General features: G+C 43.5%; 1 protein-coding gene across 5 annotated transcripts in view; it reads right to left on the bottom strand.

Annotated features, from left to right (window-relative positions):
• The window catches only part of ANKS6 (ankyrin repeat and sterile alpha motif domain containing 6), a 96761-nt gene that overhangs the window by 9468 nt on the left and 68654 nt on the right, over positions 1-18639 (bottom strand). For all 5 annotated transcript variants that reach the window (XR_003998947.1, XM_030551632.1, XM_030551631.1 and 2 more), the window contains exons 15-16: positions 13530-13646; positions 8681-8777 (exon numbers count right to left, since the gene is read on the bottom strand). Coding sequence is in view for 4 of the 5 variants with exons in the window: in XM_030551632.1 (XP_030407492.1) it covers positions 8681-8777; positions 13530-13646 (214 nt within the window). In the remaining variant the exon portion in view is untranslated. The remainder of the gene's footprint in view (positions 1-8680; positions 8778-13529; positions 13647-18639) is intronic.

Raw genomic sequence — 18639 nt, 5'->3', positions numbered from 1 at the left:
AGAAACAAAAAGAGATGGAGGCGAGACAAAAAGAGATGGAGGAGAGGGAAAGAGAGAGGAAAAAGGGCTAAGCAGGATGTACCAGCCAACCCTAACAACCCTTCTCCAGGTACTGCTTCCCATCCCAGAAAATTCCCCACCTATAAGGCAGGTGATGATACTGAGGCCTTCTTGGAAAATTTTGAAAGGGCCTTCCTTGGGTACAGCATCTCTACAGACCAGTACATGATAGAGCTGAGGCCACAGCTCAGTGGACCCTTAGCAGAGGTGGCGGCTGAAATGCCTAAGGAACGCATGAACGATTATAAACTTTTTCAAACCAAGACCAGCATCAGAATGGGGCTAACACCTGAGCATGCCCGTCGGCGGTTCAGAGCCCTAAGGTGGAAACCAGATGTGTCATTTACCCAACACGCCTACCACACTGGAAAGAATTGAGATGCCTGGATATCAGGAGCAAGTGCTGAATCTGTGGAAGCTCTGTCCTTCCTAATGCAAATGGAGCAGTTCTCAGAGGGTGTTCCTGAGGAAATAGAAAGGTACATCCTAGATGGGAAGCCCAAAACTGTAACTGAGGCGGGGGAGATTGGAGCTAACTGGGTGGAAATAGCAGAAAAGAAAAAAACTACTAGCAATTGGACCGAATATCAGAGGCGACAAACCGAAACCAAACCCTATCACTGAGGGCAACCCAAGGACCCACCTACAACCCAAGGAAAGCCCCAGATACCTTACTGACCCACCTCACCAGTCTCCAGCAATTCACCTCGGCCCAGTGACCAGTCAGCTGGGCGATGTTTTAAATGTAATGAACGGGGACATATAAAGGCCCACTGCCCCAAGAACCCCAATCAATTATAGTTCATTACACCACAAACACACCAAAGATCCCCATGCCCAGATGCCTCTAAATACCCTCGGAGCAAAGGGAAACCTTGAGAGTGGGCGGAAAGAAGGTTATCACGTGGAGAGACACTGAGGCACAAGTGTCAGCTATCCACCAATCCTTAGTGGATCCCCAATTCATCAACCCAGAGGCCCAAGTGATAATTCACCCATTCATGTCAAAATCTTTAAACTTGCCTACAGCTGAGTTATTTGTCCAGTACAATGGCTGGTCAGGAATGTGGACTTTTGCAGTCTATGACAATTATGCCATCCCCATGCTACTGGGGGAAGACTTGACCAACCATGTGAAGCTGGCCAAGAGGGTGGGAATGGTCACATGCAGCCAGGCCAAGCAAGTTTCCACACCCATCACTGTTCCTGAGCTGTCCACCAGGGCCCTGTCTATGTTACCAGAGACCCACATGGAGGTGGTGGAACCGGATCTTCTACCCATGAATGCTACAGCTGTAGTGAATCCAGTCGCAGAACCGGATCTGGCAAAGCAACCAGCACCAGACCGTTGCCAGCACTGATGCCAGCGCTTGCAAACCCATCTACAACTCCAAAGCCAGAGGGCACCAGCAGGCCTGAACTGGCAGATAACCCTACCCAAGAGGCTCAGCCAGAGCCTGAAATATCACAAAGTGCATCGGTGGAGAGCGGTTCACAATCAACGAAAACAACCCCATCACCTACATCGCTTCCAGAGGGACCAAGCCCAAGTCCACAGTCTACGGAGGAACTGATGTCTCCAGCATCAAGGGAACAGTTCCAGGCTGAGCAGGAAGCAGATGACAGCCTTCAGAAAGCTTGGGGGGCGGCACGGAGCACCCCACCGCCCCTCAGCTCTTCTAACCGATCCTGGTTTGTTGCAGAACAAGGACTTTTTATACAAGGAGACTCTTTCTGGTGAACACCAGGAAGACTGGTGTCCTCAAAGACAGTTGCTAGTTCCAACTAAGTACTGGGGAAAGCGCTTAAGCTTAGCCCATGATCATCCCAGTGGCCATTCTGGGGTGAACAGAACCAAAGATAGATTGGGGAAGTCCTTCCACTGGGAGGGAATGGGCAAGGACGTTGCTAATTATGTCCAGTCTTGTGAGGTGTGCCAATAAGTGGGAAAACCCCAAGACCAGTTCAAAGCTCCTCTCCAGACCCTCCCCATAATTGAAGTCCCATTTCAGTAAGTAGCAGTGGATATTCTGGGTCTTTCCAAAAAAAGACCCCCAGAGGAAAACAGTACATACTGACTTTCATGGATTTTGCTACTCGATGGCCGGAAGCAGTAGCTCTAAGCAACACCAGGGCTAAAACTGTGTGCCAGGCATTAGCAGATATTTTTGCCAGAGTAGGTTGGTCCTCCGACATCCTTACCGATTCGGGAACTAATTTCCTGGCAGGGACCTGGAAAAACCTGTGGGAAGCTCATGGGGTGAATCACTTGGTTGCCACCCCTTACCACCATCAAACCAATGGCCTGGTGGAAAGGTTTAATGGAACTTTGGGGGCCACAATACGTAAATTCATAAATGGAAGGGGTTTACGCCTTCTCCAGGAACTAACATTCTAGACTTTGTAAGCAACCTACAAAGCACCCTCCGACACTCTTTAGCCCTTGCTAAAGAAAACCTAAAGGACGCTCAGGAAGAACAAAAGGCCTGGTACGATAAACATACCAGAGAATGGTTCTTCAAAGTAGGAGACCAAGTCATGGTCTTGAAGGCACTCCAGGCCCATAAAATGGAAGCGTCATGGGAAGGACGATTCAAGGTTCAGGAGCACCTAGGAACTGTTACCTATCTCATAGCATTCCCCACCTCAACCCTAATGCCTGAAGTGTACCATGTTAATTCTCTAAAGCTCTTTTATTCCAGAGAATTAAAGGTCTGTCAGTTTACAGCCCAGGGAGGAGATGACGCTAAGTGGCCTGAAGGTGTCTACTACGAAGGAAAAAGTGATAGTGGTGTGAAAGAGGTGAACCTCTCCACAACCCTGGGACATCTGCAGCAGCAACAGATCAAGGAGCTGTGCACTAGCTTTGCACCAATGTTCTCAGCCACTCCAGGACGGACTGAACGGGCATACCACTCCATTGACACAGGTAATGCTCACCCAATTAGAACCCCACCCTACCAGGTGTCTCCTCATGCCCAAGCTGCTATAGAACGGGAGATCCAAAACATGCTACAGATGGGTATAATCCGCCCCTCTAACAGTGCATGGGCATTTTCAGTGGTTCTAGTTCCCAAACCAGATGGGCAAAAATGCTTTTGCGTGGACTACCGTAAGCTAAATGCTGTAACTCATCTCGACAACTATCCAATGCCACGCACCGATGAGTTATTGGAAAAATTGGGATGTGCCCAGTTCATCTCTACATTAGACTTAACCAAAGGGTTAAGTACCACTAGATGAACCTGCCAAGGAAAGATCAGCCTTCATCACCCATGCAGGGGTGTATGAATTTAATGTGCCTCCTTTCGGGCTGCAAAATGCACCCGCCACCTTCCAAAGACTTGTAGATGGTCTCCTAGCAGGATTGGGAGAATCTGTAGTTATCTACCTTGATGATGTGGCCATTTTTTCCGAATCATGGGCAGAACATCTGGAGCACCTGGAAAAAGTCTTCGAGCGCATCAGGCAGGCAGGACTAACTGTTAAGGCTAAAAAGTGTAAAATAGGCCAAAACAGAGTGACTTACCTGGGGCACCAGGTGGGTCAAGGAACAATAAATCCCCTACAGGCCAAGGTAGATGCTATCCAAAAGTGGCCTGTCTCAAAGTCAAAAAAACAGGTCCAATCCTTCTTAGGCTTGGCCGGATATTACAGGCGATTTGTACCATACTACAGCCAAATCGCTGCCCCACTGACAGACCTGACCAGAAAGACACAGCCAAATGCAGTTAAGTAGACTGATGAGTGTCAGAAGGCCTTTAACCAGCTTAAGGCGACACTCATGTCTGACCCTGTGCTAAGGGCCCCAGACGTTGACAAACCATTCCTAGTAACCACAGATGCATCTGAGCGTGGTGTAGGAGCAGTTTTAATGCAGGAAGGACCGGATCAAGAATTCCATCCTGTCATGTTTCTCAGCAAGAAACTGTCTGAGAGGAAAAGCCACTGGTCAATTAGTGAAAAAGAATGCTATGCCATTGTGTATGCCCTGGAAAAGCTATGCCCATATGTTTGGGGACGGCATTTCCAGCTACAAACCGACCATGCTGCGCTAAAGTGGCTTCATACTGCCAAGGGAAACAACAAAAAACTTCTTCGATGGAGTTTAGCTCTACAAGATTTTGATTTTGAAATTCAACACATTTCAAAAGCTTCTAACAAAGTTGCTGATGCACTCTCCCATGAAAGTTTCCCAGAGTTAACTGGTTAAAATTGTCCTTAAAATGTGAACAATCTTGTAGTTTTACATAATTAGTAGTATATGTAAAGGTGCATGTGTTTTATTAATCTGTTTATTCTAAAGTTCTAGGTAGCAATCACCACCAGTGTGGTTCAACACTGTTTGAGTTTTGGGGGGCGCGTCATAAACAGATAGTTAAGGGTTAATGCCTCTTTTACCTGTAAAGGGTTAAGAAGTTCACCTAGCCTAGCTGATACCTGACCAGAGGAACCAATGGGGGAACAAGATGTTTCAAAAGGAAGGAGAGAAGTTTTCCTTTGTTGAGAGTTTCAGTTTCAGCTGGAGTGAAAAAGATCAAGGAATCAGCCTCTTATCAGAGTAGTAAGTTTTAGAAAGGGATAAATAGGTTTATGTTTATTTTCTTTGTAACTTGTCTTGGTACCATTAAGGGAATTATCAAATTTGGGTATTCTTGTGTGTATTAAGATTTTTGCCAAAGGGAACATCCTCTGTGTTTGGAATCTGTTGTCTGTGAGAGTAGCTGTTATGCTAATCTCTCCCAGAGGGTTTTCTTTTACCTTTCTTTTCTTTAATTAAAAGCCTTCTTTTTAAATACCTGATTGATTTTTTCATTGTTTTTAGATCCAAGGGGATTGGATCTGGATCCACCAGGAGTTGGTGGGAGAAAGGAGGGGGGATGGTTAATTTCTCCTTGTTTCAAGATCCAAGGGGTTTGGATCTGTGTTCACCAGGAAATTGGTGAAGTCTCTCAAGGCTACCCAGGGAAGAAAAGTAGTGCTTGGGGGTGGTGGCAGCGATACCAGATCGCTGGTAATTAAGCTTAGAAGTGTCCATGCAGGTCCTCACATCTGTACCCTAAAGTTCAGAGTGGGGAAGGAATCTTGACAGCTCATAAGATGCTTTTTGTGCCTGAGATACTGATAATCAAAGTTATCCAGAAGTTGCCACAGGTATATCACCAGAAATTCTCTATTCTGAAAATGGAAACATAGCTCCTAGGTGTTTTCACTGGTATTTGTACTGAAAAAGAAGCTTTTGCGCAAGTTGACTCTTGTGTAGTGGAGTGTAGAAAATGGACCAGACAGTACCTCAGCAACCACTAGCTGTGACATTACTGACATGAACTGTGACCAATATAGATCATTGCTGCAACCAAGGTCCTATAGGTGCACCAAATCTTGTACAAAGGAGGTCCAGTAAGGTGTCTATAGAAAGGTTACAATTTGCTAGTTATGATTATGCTGTCTGTATGTGTGTATCATTTTTGTAGTTGAAGTTATGAATATTGGCTATGTATTTGTATCTCAATGCGTTTGATCCTAAGTAGCAATAGTGAAGCATTTGGTCAGCTTCCTGAGAAAGGAATTTGCAGATTAAGTGCCCAAACAAAAAACAACTTAACTGACAATGGACGTTGGGAGACTCCAATCCACATAAAAATTCTTCCTGGGAATGTTCAGGGTAGCATGTGAGCAATGGCAGCTCTCCCTGTAAAGAACGGAGTCATGCATGGACATGTGACTTGTCCATGTGACTCCAAACTCCATCTTGCTGATATGATTTTCCACAGTAAGTCAATGTTTGTAAGGGCAATTTTGCAACAGAAAGCTTCAAAAACAGACTCCAACGAGAAACTGCTGAGCTGGAATTGATATGCAAACTAGATACAATCAACTTAAGTTTGAATAGGGACTGGAAATGTCTGAGCCATTACAACCATTGAATCTATCTCCCCTTGTAAGTATTCTCACACTTCTTATCAAACTGTCTGTACTGGGCTATCTTGATTATCACTTCAAAAGTTTTTTTTCCTTACTTAATTGGCCTCTCAGAGTTGGTAACACAACTCCCACCTTTTCATGCTCTCTGTATGTGTGTATATATATTCTCAATATATGTTCCATTTCATGCATCCGAAGAAGTGGGCTGCAGCCCATGAAAGCTTATGCTCAATTAAATTTGTTAGTCTCTAAGGTGTCACAAGTATTCCTGTTCTTTTTGCGGATACAGACTAATATGGCTGCTACTCTGAAATTTGCCATTACTGTGTCAGCAGTAGGCAACCTATGGCACACCCGCCAAAGGCAGTACACGAGCTGATTTTCAGTGGCACTCACACTGCCTGGGTCCTGGCCACCGGTCTGGGGAGATGTGCATTTTAATTTAATTTTAAATGAAGCTTCTTAAACATTTTAAAAACCTTATTTACTTTACATACAACAATAGTTTAGTTATATATTATAGACTTATAGAAAGAGACCTTCTAAAAACATTAAAATGTATTACTGGCACGCAAAACCTTAAAGTAGAGTGAATAAATGAAGACTCGGCACACCACTTCTGAAAGGTTGTCGACCCCTGCTGTATGTAATTGATTCCATTTAACCAATTTTAGCTCTCATCTATATTTCTTTTTATGAATAAACCTTTAGATTTTAGATTCTAAAGGACTGGCAACAGCGTGATTTGTGGGTAAGTCCTGACTTGTATATTGATCTGGGTCTGGGACTTGGTCCTTTGGGTTTGGGAGAACCTTTTTTCTTTTACAGGGGTATTGGTTTTTATAACCATTCATCCCCATAACGAGCAGTGCTGGTGGTGATACTGGGAAACTGGAATGTCTAAGGGAATTGCTTGTATGACTTCTGGTTAGCCAGGGGCGTAAAAATGAAGTCCTCTCTGGTTGGCTGGTTTGGTCTGCAAAGGACCCCAGCCGTGGGCTCTAACTGCCCTGCTCTAAGCACTTCATCATGAATTGATACTCTCAGTTGTGTCCCGCCAGAGGCTGCTTCGTTACACTAGTGCACAACAAAATGGCAGTGGGCGGACTACTTGTACCTGTGTTGAGATACATAATGAGGTTCCATCCACATTGTCATTTAATTGATCAAGGCAGGAATGATTGAGACTCAGTCATTATTTAGATCAGCAAAATCAAAATCTACTTCAAACATTACTTAGTATGACCAATAAATGACTGAAGCAGTTTTGTGAGTAGATACAAGGTGTATTTCAATTAGCTGAAGGGGAACACATGGTATATAGCATGGTAATTTCTGTAGGTCAATGAATAACATTCATTTCCCTCTTAAAGTACGAATTCAGGCTCAGAAACACTGCCTGGAGCAGGCCTTGCGCCTGTCTCCCAAACCTGTACAGGCAGAGTAGCCAGAAATGCCTCTCTGCATCTGGCTGGGATCTCGTTAGCAGGAGAAATGCACACTTTTCCACTGCATGTATTGTGTTCACCAGTCTCATGTCTGGAGATGATGGTAACAAGGGGCAGCATACACATAGTTAGGTAATAGTAACGTCTTTCTCATTGTTTTGATTTCATTGGTGTATTTGGGAGGCTGTTTTTCCAGGATTTGTGGGGAAATTGTTACCACTGTCATAACTAAAACAGTAACCTTGCAGGTACACCAACGAAAAACAATCCCCCAGAAAACTATAACATCTATGACAGAGAGCCAGTTGAGTCAGGTTGCTAAACTGGGAGCCTGAACTGCCCTCAGGTAGAGGAACTAGAGGTTATTGTCCTATACAGAGGGTCCAATTGTCATTCAAGCGACAGAAGTTGCTCATGGCCAGTACAAGGGGTTTTGGGGCATGGAAAAATAATGGAATTGGTTATTTCCTACATTCGATGAAATAACTGATTCTACTGCTTGGGACAGACCGACACCCCAAATCTGCCATGGGATCCCGGGTCTTTGCAGACTCGGCAGCCACAGAAGGATCAGAGAGCTGTTATACCATCATAAAGACCCCCATCAGGAGAAACTGCATAAGGCCAGTTAGCCTTGGCTGGAGGTGAAGTATTGTCAGTCTTTCAAAAGTTTCTGTAATTGTGAATTTACAGAAAGAGAGTTTCTCCAGGTGGGTCTTGAGACACTCACTGGCAACGTTCAAATGATCCCCTCTTCTTTCTATCCAGAATGTAACAGGCAGGGCTCAGCATTGATGTTCATGTACTGCAAAAATGCAGCGCAACATGTACAGTACTCACTACTCCACTAAGTAACCTATTTGATGACCATAAGAGGTGAGAAATTGGTCTGCTTCCAGGGATGGACAAGGAGCAATCCTAGCTATCTCATTATGAGATTGAGACCTACCTCATATGAAAAACACGCCCCCTAGTGGCTTTCCGTGTAAAATGCAATATACTGTTAATTTCAAAACTTTTTGAATTAACCAAATACACACTAATCTGTTTGAAACCCATAAATACTATCCCTATATAAAAATCTTATAATTCTTTGCCTTTTTACTTTGAAATCTTCACTATAGTCTGAAAGAGTGAGAAATGCAAGAATCTTTAAACCACCACATAGCACGTTTACATATACTGTACTTTACCTAGTTTAAAAAAATTGCTTGAAGTTGATCTGACAACATATGAATAATACTTACATTGAGAATTGCCAGGAGGTCTAGTATTACTAACACTGCTCTCAAAGGAAGAGTGAAAATTGTGTATGGTTTCCTGTAAAATCTGCCTCTCTCGTCCCTGTAAAAGAAATAGATTTAAACAAAAAAGGCATTCTTAAATTTCTCATTCAATAATGCATTTATTAGGGTTAAACACAAATATGAAAATTTGTGTCTATCCTGGAAAGCAATTATCACATTGAAAGTGTAATGAATTGAACATAATAAAAAATTATGCCCTGCAAACACAGAGCAATATATATATTTAAATTTTATTTTATTTTATTTTCTTAATTTTGGAAATTATAAAATTCAGATTTACTTGGATTTAAAAAAAAAAATCAATTCTGTTTCCCTACTTTACCTTCACAGAGCCATACTGTAGACAATGCTTCATGGCCATGGAACCTATTGGGAATAGCTGGTAGATAGAGATGCAAACATGTTCATCTAGCCCTACATTCCATGGGCACTAAGTATAAACAGTACATTTCCTGTCAAGGTCCTTCATTTCCATGCTCTACCAGCTGTAACCAATCCTTCTCCTTTCCATCAGGATAGTAGGGCAATTTGTAAGATTTAATTTTTTCATAATTTTAAGATTTTTTTAAAGTTTCCACCATTTTTCATCAAGTTTCTCCCTATTTTATGCTGTCTCAACTTTAATCAACAATGGCAAATCTATCCAAAACCTTGGATTTTAAGAAAAATTGGCTTTTATTCCTCTAAACTCTGTTTCCAACAGATACAACATATGTCTGTTATGTGTAGTGAAGTACATTCAGACAAACCTGTGAGGTCTATAAGTGCTTTTCAAAAAATGCTAAAATAGACAAACAGATTTGTCTCCAGAATTTGCTCTTACGAGAGGTTCTAGAAATATATGAACTGGAGAGATCTTTCTGACACTTAATAGATTTACTTGTCAATTCTCAAAAAATCCATTCTGTGCTCAAAAAGTAAGTGTTGTAACTTTAGGGAGAACATGCTATATTCTTAATATTAGGTTATATCCCTACTTTAAGAGCAAAACACAATTCAGCCTTAACTATGAAACCCAGTAAGAGCTGATGTGAAGACCTGCACATAGAAAATCATTTACACTGCCGTGGATGTTCCCCTCTGGTGTTATCTGCAACTGAATGACACTAGACAGTATCTCTGGTCCCAGACACAACCCTAGGGACCTTTGTCTTGCAGTGTCCAGTTATGCCTCCTGGACACTGCAAGCTGGAGTTGTGTCTGGGACTGGAGATGCTGGCTAGAGTCATTCGGTTGAAACTACGTGGGAGCAGCTGACACGCCAGAGGCTGTGCGTGAACAGCCCAGGAGTAGGGATTCTCACAGCAGAGCAGGGAAAGGCTGGCTCCTCAGAGTCAAAGATTGGAGGGGCCCAGCAGATCACCAGTCCGAATAACACCAGTGGGGAATGTCACAGTGGTGCAGTGAGCAGGGTATATGTGCAGCTTGTTACTCCAAGTGAAGTTCACACTTTAAACACTGATATTTGTGATTTTAAGTGAGTCTTAAGTGCAGTGGCTAAGAAGGGTCAGGAGGAGGTCAAGTTTTGTTATTTTCTGTTTGCTTATTTCGGGAAAGGGAAGTAGGAACAAAAAAGCAGGAAAATTAGTGAAAGTAGTAAAGCGATTATGAAGTTGGAACTTTTTAGACTGCGGATTGCAGAAAAGGAGAGAGAGCACCAGGGCCGGCGCTTCCATTAGGTGACCCTAGGCAATCGCCTAGGGCGCCAGGATTTGGGGGGCGGCATTTTGTGCACTCCCCATGGGGCACACGGGAGCTTCCGGTTCTGCTCCTGTCGCGCCGCCGAAGAAGGACCTTCTGCCGATGTGCTACGGAAAACAGCGGCAGGCAATTGAGCAGCTCGATGACTGCCGCTGTCGCCTGCGGCATTTCGGTGGAGGGTCCTTCTTCGGCGGCGCAACAGGAATGGAACCGGAAGCTCCCGCACGCCCTGTGGGGAGCGCACAAAATACCACCCCCCGAATTCTGCCTAGGGTGCCAGAAACCCTGGCACCACTCCTGGGGAGCACCAGAGATTATTGCAACTGAAAGAACTGGAGATAAGGGAAAAAGAGGCAGCCAGGGAGGCAGCCAGAAAGGAGACTGCACACAGAAGAGCCATGGAAGAAAAAGAGAGAGAGAGAGAGAGAGAGAGAGAAAGAGAGCAAAAACACCAACTGGATCTGCTAGAGAAGCAGAACCAGAACCCCCTCGACCACAATGATTCCCATCACTCCAAAAATCCACAAATGGGAACACTTATGTCCTGCATACAGTGAAGAGGATGATATTGCTGAGTATCTGACTACCTTCAAAAGGCTGTGTGTAATACATGAAATCCCGATAATAAGAGAGTTCTGAACCTGATTGCAAAATTAACTGGTATCGAAATGTATTCAAAGAAATGTCTATTGAAGATACTTTAGACTACTGTAAATTTAAAGACACTATTTTGCGAAGTTTTCAGATTACCCCGGAAGCATACAGAGTTAAATTTAGGAAACTTAAGAGGGATATTGGTATGAGTAATGAGGAATATATAAACAAAATGAAAGATTTGTTGGGAAAATGGGTGAGGGGCAAACATGTGGCAAGTTTTGAGAGAATGTTGGATCTTCTTGCTCAAGAGCACTTTCCAAGCATATGGAAGGCTGATGTAAAGCAGTGTCTATGGGACAAAGATGTAAAGTCTGTGGATAAGATGGCTTTTTTAGCTGATGCCTTCGAACAGAATCAGGTGTCTATTGAGGGCAGGCCATAGAAAGAGGGGTTTAAACCTGGTGGGAAGGGAGGATCCCATTTTGCCCTTGGAAGAGAAGGAAGTTGGAAGCCTAAACATTATCTTACCCAAAACATTCCTCTACTGGTAACTCTCATCCCCAAATGCCTGTAAAAGCAGAAGAGCCCAAAAGTGCTCTCAGTGTAAGTCCACTGATCACCTGAGGAATAAATGCCCTGGCTTAGGAGGAAGCAGGCAAACAATAGCTCATGTTAGTTCTGCTGTCCTCAACACAAAACCCCCCTAAGCAATTGAAACCTAGCATATTGCTTCTGTGAGATTAGCCTCTGCAGAACCAGATATGGAGCATGTTAAGGCTGTCCAAATTAATGGCAAGGAATACTTGGGGCAGAGGGATACAGGGGCCCAGAGCTCTCTGATTAAGCAGAGCGTGGCCCCAAAGGCTAGTATGTTGCCTGGCCAAATGGAAAAAATTGTGGGAGTGGGCGAAAGCAGATTCCTCGTATCACTAGCTAAAATCCATGTGGTATGGGAAGGTTTGGAAAGTGTTTTGACTGTGGAGATAATGGAACACCTCCTAGTAGACCTGCTCCTTAGTAATAATTTTTTTCCGTGTAGCTCCGGTTAAAGTATTTGCCTGCAGCAAGACGGAGTGTTATGCTGGGACCCCTGAGGGAAAGGGTAAGGTCTCAGGAACAGGAACTGCTGAGAGAATGGGAAAGAGTCCCCTTGATTCTTCTGCAGCTGGGGGAAGCCACATGCTCCCAGATGGGAGGGTGGTTCAGACCAACTCCTGCACTGCAGCTGGAGGCAATACCGCATCAGGAAGGGATGGGGGTGTAATGTCTGCCAGGGAGAGAACTGTCAGGTTGTTAGCTGCCAGCAGGTCACAGCTGAACCAGAGACAAACCCAGCTCTAGGGAGCAGAGAGAAATGTGTCCCAGAGAAGGAGCAGGGGATCCAAGAAACCACTGAGGTGGGTGAGGATTCCTGTGACCTTGTAATACAGGGAAGCAGTGTGCTTCCAAGAATGGGAGGGGCTGAGACTAGCTCCTTTCCAGCAGAAGGCAACATGCCCTCAGGTGCAGGGGCAGAAGAGGTGTTGTCAGTGATTAAGGAAACTGTCCCAGTTGTTAGCTGGCAGAGTTCAATGCGGGTTTGACATGATCAAAAGTCTTAGACCTTGGCTACACTGCGCTTTACAGCGCTGCATCTTTCTCGCTCAGGGGTGTGAAAAAAACACCCCCTTGAGCGCTGCAAGATATAGCGCTATAAAGTGCCAGTGTAAACAGTGCCGCAGCACTGGGAGTGCGGCTCCCAGCACTGCAAGCTAAACCCCATGAGGATGTGGAGTACGTGCAGTGCTGGGACCACACTCACACTTCAAAGCGCTGCCGCGGCAGCGCTCCCGCAGCAGCGCTTTGAAGTTTCGAGTGTAGCCATACCCTTAGTATCCTGTATGCCTGGACTGGTATAAAAGATCAAAGACAGAATGGAACTTGGAATTGAAAGACTTGAGAAGAACCATAAGATTTAGCTGCAGAGATGCACCAGCTCACAGTCTGTGACTAAAGAAATCCATTGTAGGGAATTCTCCTTTTTTCCGCCTTTCTTCTTATTTCCAATTGTAAATACCAAACAAGACGACAACAACACTGTGCCGCCCAAGAAAAATGCTATGTGAGCCCAGTTGAAAGGAGATCAAAAGGCTGATAAGCACAATTTTATTCTAGAGAAGGATAAATTATAGAATTGTTTTGACACCATGGTGGTTGAAGAACAAATAGCTATAATATGACCAATATTTAAGTCACCACTAGCTTCTTTTTATTATTATGAATGAATGAGTAAAAAAAGTGAAAAACTGTCCAGTTACTGAACAACGAAGGAATTAATGGAGGAGGCCTGGAAATATCAAAGAAATATAATATTGTTTATCACTAATAATTTACATTAAATATCTTGTTTATAAAACTAGTTGTTTTTTTTCAACATCCATTGTTTGGATCTGAAATACAAGCAAATCTGAAAAAGTAGTTTATCAGTTTTCTTATTTCAAACCATACCTACCTTTCCTGCATTCAGTTCAGAAATAGCTGCCAGAATTTGCTGCCTAGATCCATCAGTTTTAATTCCCAGCTCTTTCAAATCACCATCAGTAAGTGTGAGGAAGGCTTCCATATCCACCTTTGGAAAAAAGATACACAGGCATACATTTACTGTGTAGATTGGTTTTCTCTCATATATATTTAACTTTATGAACTTATATTATTTATTTATATGTATATACTAGAAGCAGAAACCCCATGCTGTCAAACAGGTATGGCAACGGGGCCAAGAAATCCATCATCTGTGCAGTCTTCCCATATAACCAATGGAACTAACTGTTGCATTCAAATTAGCTGTAGAGTAAAGGCAGTGATTGGGTGAGCTACTTCTGATATCACATGCTCTACACCTTTTGGCATGGATATATGCCTTTCTGTCACACATGTGTAATTCATAACTTTAGAATGGCTGAGAACTTAAAAGCTGGCTGGTAACAGACTGCAAATCCCAGTGATGATTGAAGCTGGTATATTTTGAACAAAATGAGCTCTCTTGATTCAACAGACAATCTAGGCTGCCAAGTGATACACAGGTTCACAGATTTTAAGGCCAGAAGGGACCATTGTGATCATCTAATCTGACCTCCTGTAGAACATAAGTTATGGAACTTCACAAACATAATTCCCAGAGCACATCTTTTATAAAAACACTCAATCTTCAATTAAAAATGGTCACTGATGTAAAATCCACCACAAACCTTGGTAAATTATTCCAATAATAAATCACTCTCACCATTAAAAATGTACACATTATTTCCAGCTTGAATTTGTCTAGCTCAGCTTGAATTTGTCTATTTGACATCATGCTGGGTTTGTTCTTTGGGCACGGGCACCTATATTGATATAGTGCAGTAACTCCCCACTTAACGTTGTAGTTATGTTCCTGAAAAATGTGACTTTAAGCGAAACGATGTTAAGCGAATCCAATTTCCCCATAAGAATTAATGTAAAAGGGATGTTAGGTTCCAGGGAAATTTTTTTCACCAGACAAAAAACTATATATATAGTTTCCCAGGGAATACCTTGCTGCTAAATCAGTGGTTCTCAAACGTTTGTACTGGTAACCTCTTTCACATAACAAGCCTCTGAGTGCGAGCCCCTCCCCGCCCGCCCATATAAATTAAAAATACTTTTTTATATATTTAACACCATTATAAATGCTGGCGGCAGAGCAGGGTTTGTGGTGGAGACTGACAGCTTGCAACCCCCCACCCCATGTAATAACCTCATGACCCTCTGTGGGGTACCAACCCTCAGTTTGAGAACCCCTGTGCTAAATGATGAACTAGCACTCGGCTGAATTCTCAAAGGTTAACACGTTGTTGATGTAGCCCCACATTCTACAAGGCAGGAGGAATGGAAGGGAGGGGAGACAGCATAGCAGAGACAAACACACACCTTGTGTGTGGGAGAGAGCGAGAAATGCACACTCTCCCTTGAAGTAAGCTGACCCACTCTTAAAAGCATTGCCTTTTTAAGTAGATCAGGAAGTTGAGAGAGCAGCTGCTGCCCCAGGCTCTCTGTCTCCCTCTGGTCTGTGTCCCCACCCTGCTTTATATGGAGAAGATGGGGTAAGTGGGGTGTAGGAGCAGGGGGGATGGTGACACTCTGACATTAAGCTCCCCCCCACAGCAAGCTGGAGGCTCAGGGAGCAGCTCCAAGGCAGAGAGCAGGAGCAGCAGATGGCAGTGGGGGGAGGGATAGCTGCAATTGCCAGCCTGCTGGCAGCTGCTGCACAGGGCACTTAGGGGAGCGGGGAGCTGATGGGGGGCTGCCAGTCCACCCTGCTTCCAAGCCCCCACCAGCTAGCTGCAACAGGCTACTCTTCCTGCAAGCAGGCGGCTGCCAAACGACTTTAGAAGGGAGCATTGCACAACTTTAAATTCCCTAACTGATCAGCAACGTAACAACAAAATAACATTAACCAGGACGACTTTAAGTGAGGAGTTACCGTATACTTGTATTTCCATAAGGCAGTCGAATTAGAATCAAGAATCACATTCTGATTAATAAACTAGCTCTATACAAAAATCAGTATGGCACCCATTAAATGGATTAACAGCTAAGAGAAAAATCTCAAAACCTAATTGTTAATGGGAAAATCACCAACAAGTAGGGGTGTTTCTAGTGGGTCCCACACTAATCAGACGGTGGACTGATATTATTGATTTTTATTAATTTTTATTCCTTTATTCATTTTATTAATGATGGAAGAAAATACAAAAAGAAAGTTTGGTGAGATGGTAAATAAAATCAAGAACATGTCATTAATACAGAGTGAATCGGATTGCTTGGTTAAGTTTGACATGACCACATAATGTTTTAATACAAGCAAATATCAGGCCATAAATCTAGGAACAAAGAATGTACACCGTATTTACATAATGGGGAGCATATTCTGTAGTGTCTATGGAAAGGACTTGTGGGCCACTGTAGATGAAAATAAGATGTCAATCTTTAACAGTGAGTGCAATTAACAACTGGAACAGCTTTCCAAGGAGTGTGGCAAATTCTCCATTACTTTAAATGTCTTCAAATCAAGATTGGATGTCTTTCTAAAATATATTGTTTAGTTCACTTACAAGCTGTTGAACTAGATGTGGGAATCACTGATTGAAATCTATAGACTGTGTTAAATAGAAGGCTAGATTTGGTTGTCATAATGATCCCTTCTGGCCTTAAAAATCTATGAATCTATGAAGCACTGCAGCTCAAGTATTTATGTGGGACAGGTACATGGGTGCTGGCACATCTGAAATAGGGTGCTGTGGTGTTGTACATGTTGGTATAATACTGATGTTCTTCAGAGGGTCAGCATGACGTTTGCATTTACAAAACATTTCAATAACAGAAGCCCATCATCGTTCAGGGTCTGCTATGTTAATGGGACTCAGCTAGAAGGACCTTGGTACTACACATTTCAGGTTTTCATAGTATTGTCCTCTGCAGTCTGCTGTATTGAGGCTGGGAGCACACATGCTTTTCTATACATGCTATTGATCACCAAGACTTCTCTGGGCTGCTAGCACCCCTTACACTTTAAGTTAAGTTGCTAGAACAAAAAAGTAAAGCTGCTAAAGGATGTGTCAAGACAAAATTTCTCCCAGTTAACTCTGTTTAACAGTTTTCTTTTCCTCAGTTCTATTGCCCCATAACAACATTAATCTCTAGGTGGGTCTGTGTTAATGAACCAGATGATCTAGGGGGCCTGAATACAGGTCTGGTATGCAGGATCTCCCTGTTCTTAATCCTGGCTCTGTCCTGTTACAGTGGGTGTCCTTGAGTAGGTTGCACTCAACCTCAGTTTTTACAGCTGGGTGTGCAGAACACATGACCTACCCGTCTCATGGGGATGTTACAGGCATTGTTAAAGCTTGCACCACACTTTGAAGCCACAGAGCACTATATAAAACTCTAGTTATAACTGCCTACAAATTTCTAAAGATATGACTGAAAGTCCTTCTATTTATTAAACCTTCACTGGGCATCTATTTCCCACAATTACAGTTACTCCAGTTCATGAGTTCTCTATTAAGATAAATTCTGTTTATTTTTAAATTTAAAAAAATCTAATTTTCTTCTTAAATAAAAGCAATTATAATATATATACACCGTATATCACAGGTTATTATACTGTATCATTATAAATATGTAGTTCTTACAACTCTCCAATTATTCATGTGGGGAAAAACAGTGGAGTTTTTAATTTAACATTTACAAATGTCCATTTTTTCTTAACAGGTCTTTTGCAAGTATCTTAAAACACCTCTCTTCTTATATTTTAGTTGTCCTCTTGCTTCTACCTATCTCTTCCTCATAATTTCTTGGGGTGGCACCATTAAGTAGTCATTGATTTATCAATTCTGGGCCATAAACCGAAGCCTGGTGGTTTTGCTCCCTTGGTATGGCAAGCCTTCCAATTCAGTGTCAGGTAGCAGAAGGTATTAGGTTGGACCCCAGATTAGGTGAATGGTTTAGGACATAACATCACATCAGATACTACACTGTGTCCTGTATGGGGTCATATCTGGTGACATCATCATCTTATCTCTCTCAATCACTCTCTGATCTATCTCATTGTAATGGAACAATAAGATGCTACTAACATTTATATACTATATACTCGATCATAAACTGGTTCGTTTATAAGCCGACCCCACCCCCAAGATGGTTAAGTGAAAACGGAAAATTTTTATAACCCATTCATAAGCCGACCCTATAATTCAGGGGTTAGCAAACTTTGGCTCTCGGGCCACCAGGATAAGCCACTGGCGGGCTGAGATGGTTTGTTTACCTCGAGAGTCTGCAGGCACAGAGATAAACCTAAGTAAATAAAGTGTCCCGGCGCGCCAGCTGCTTACCCTGACGGGCTGGGACAGCAACTGATGGGGAAATTTTTTGGGGGGGGAGAAGCTGGGAGTCAGGGGAGTAACCCCTGTACCACTCCCCACATGACCCCACCTCTAGCCTGGAACCCTCACACTCTCCTCATCCTGTCCCTTCCCACCTTCTCTGGGGAGGGTCAGGGGAGGATGTCTCTGGCCTGGCTGGAGCTGCTCCGGCAGGCTGGGCAGTGCGGCCGCAGCCTGCTCCAGCGGGCCAGAGCGGGCAATGCGGCTGAGCGTGGCATGTTAAAGTGGGCTTCCGGCACCTGGGTGGCATGGCCACAGCCTGCTCTGGGGGGCGGGGCCGAGTGACATGGCTGCAGCCTGCCAGCCCCGGAACTGCAGCTGCTTCAGAGGCTGTGGGGAGAGCTGCGTGGCCAGAAGCAGAGAGACTCTGGCCCTGCCTCTTCCCTTCTGTCTCTGCTGGCTGTGTTGCCTCTCCTTGCTCCCGCTATTGGAGGGAGGGACTGTGTCCCACCTCTCGTTCTCTATACCCATTCATAAGCCAAACCCCATCTCTGGTGCTTCGTCTTTTTACTAAAAAAAAATTGGCTTATGAACGAGTATATACAGTACGTATTGCAGAAAAACATATTTTAGGAATATTTTATAGAGTTTTAATTGGAACTACGTCTTGTAGCCTTCTACCCATAAAGACAGTTGTCTTGGTAATCATGTATCAAACTG

Source organism: Gopherus evgoodei, chromosome 2 (assembly GCF_007399415.2).
Source record: "Gopherus evgoodei ecotype Sinaloan lineage chromosome 2, rGopEvg1_v1.p, whole genome shotgun sequence".
NCBI lineage: Eukaryota > Metazoa > Chordata > Testudines > Testudinidae > Gopherus > Gopherus evgoodei.
Note: the sequence above shows the minus strand (reverse complement) of the source record. Positions and strands in the feature narration are given on the sequence as shown.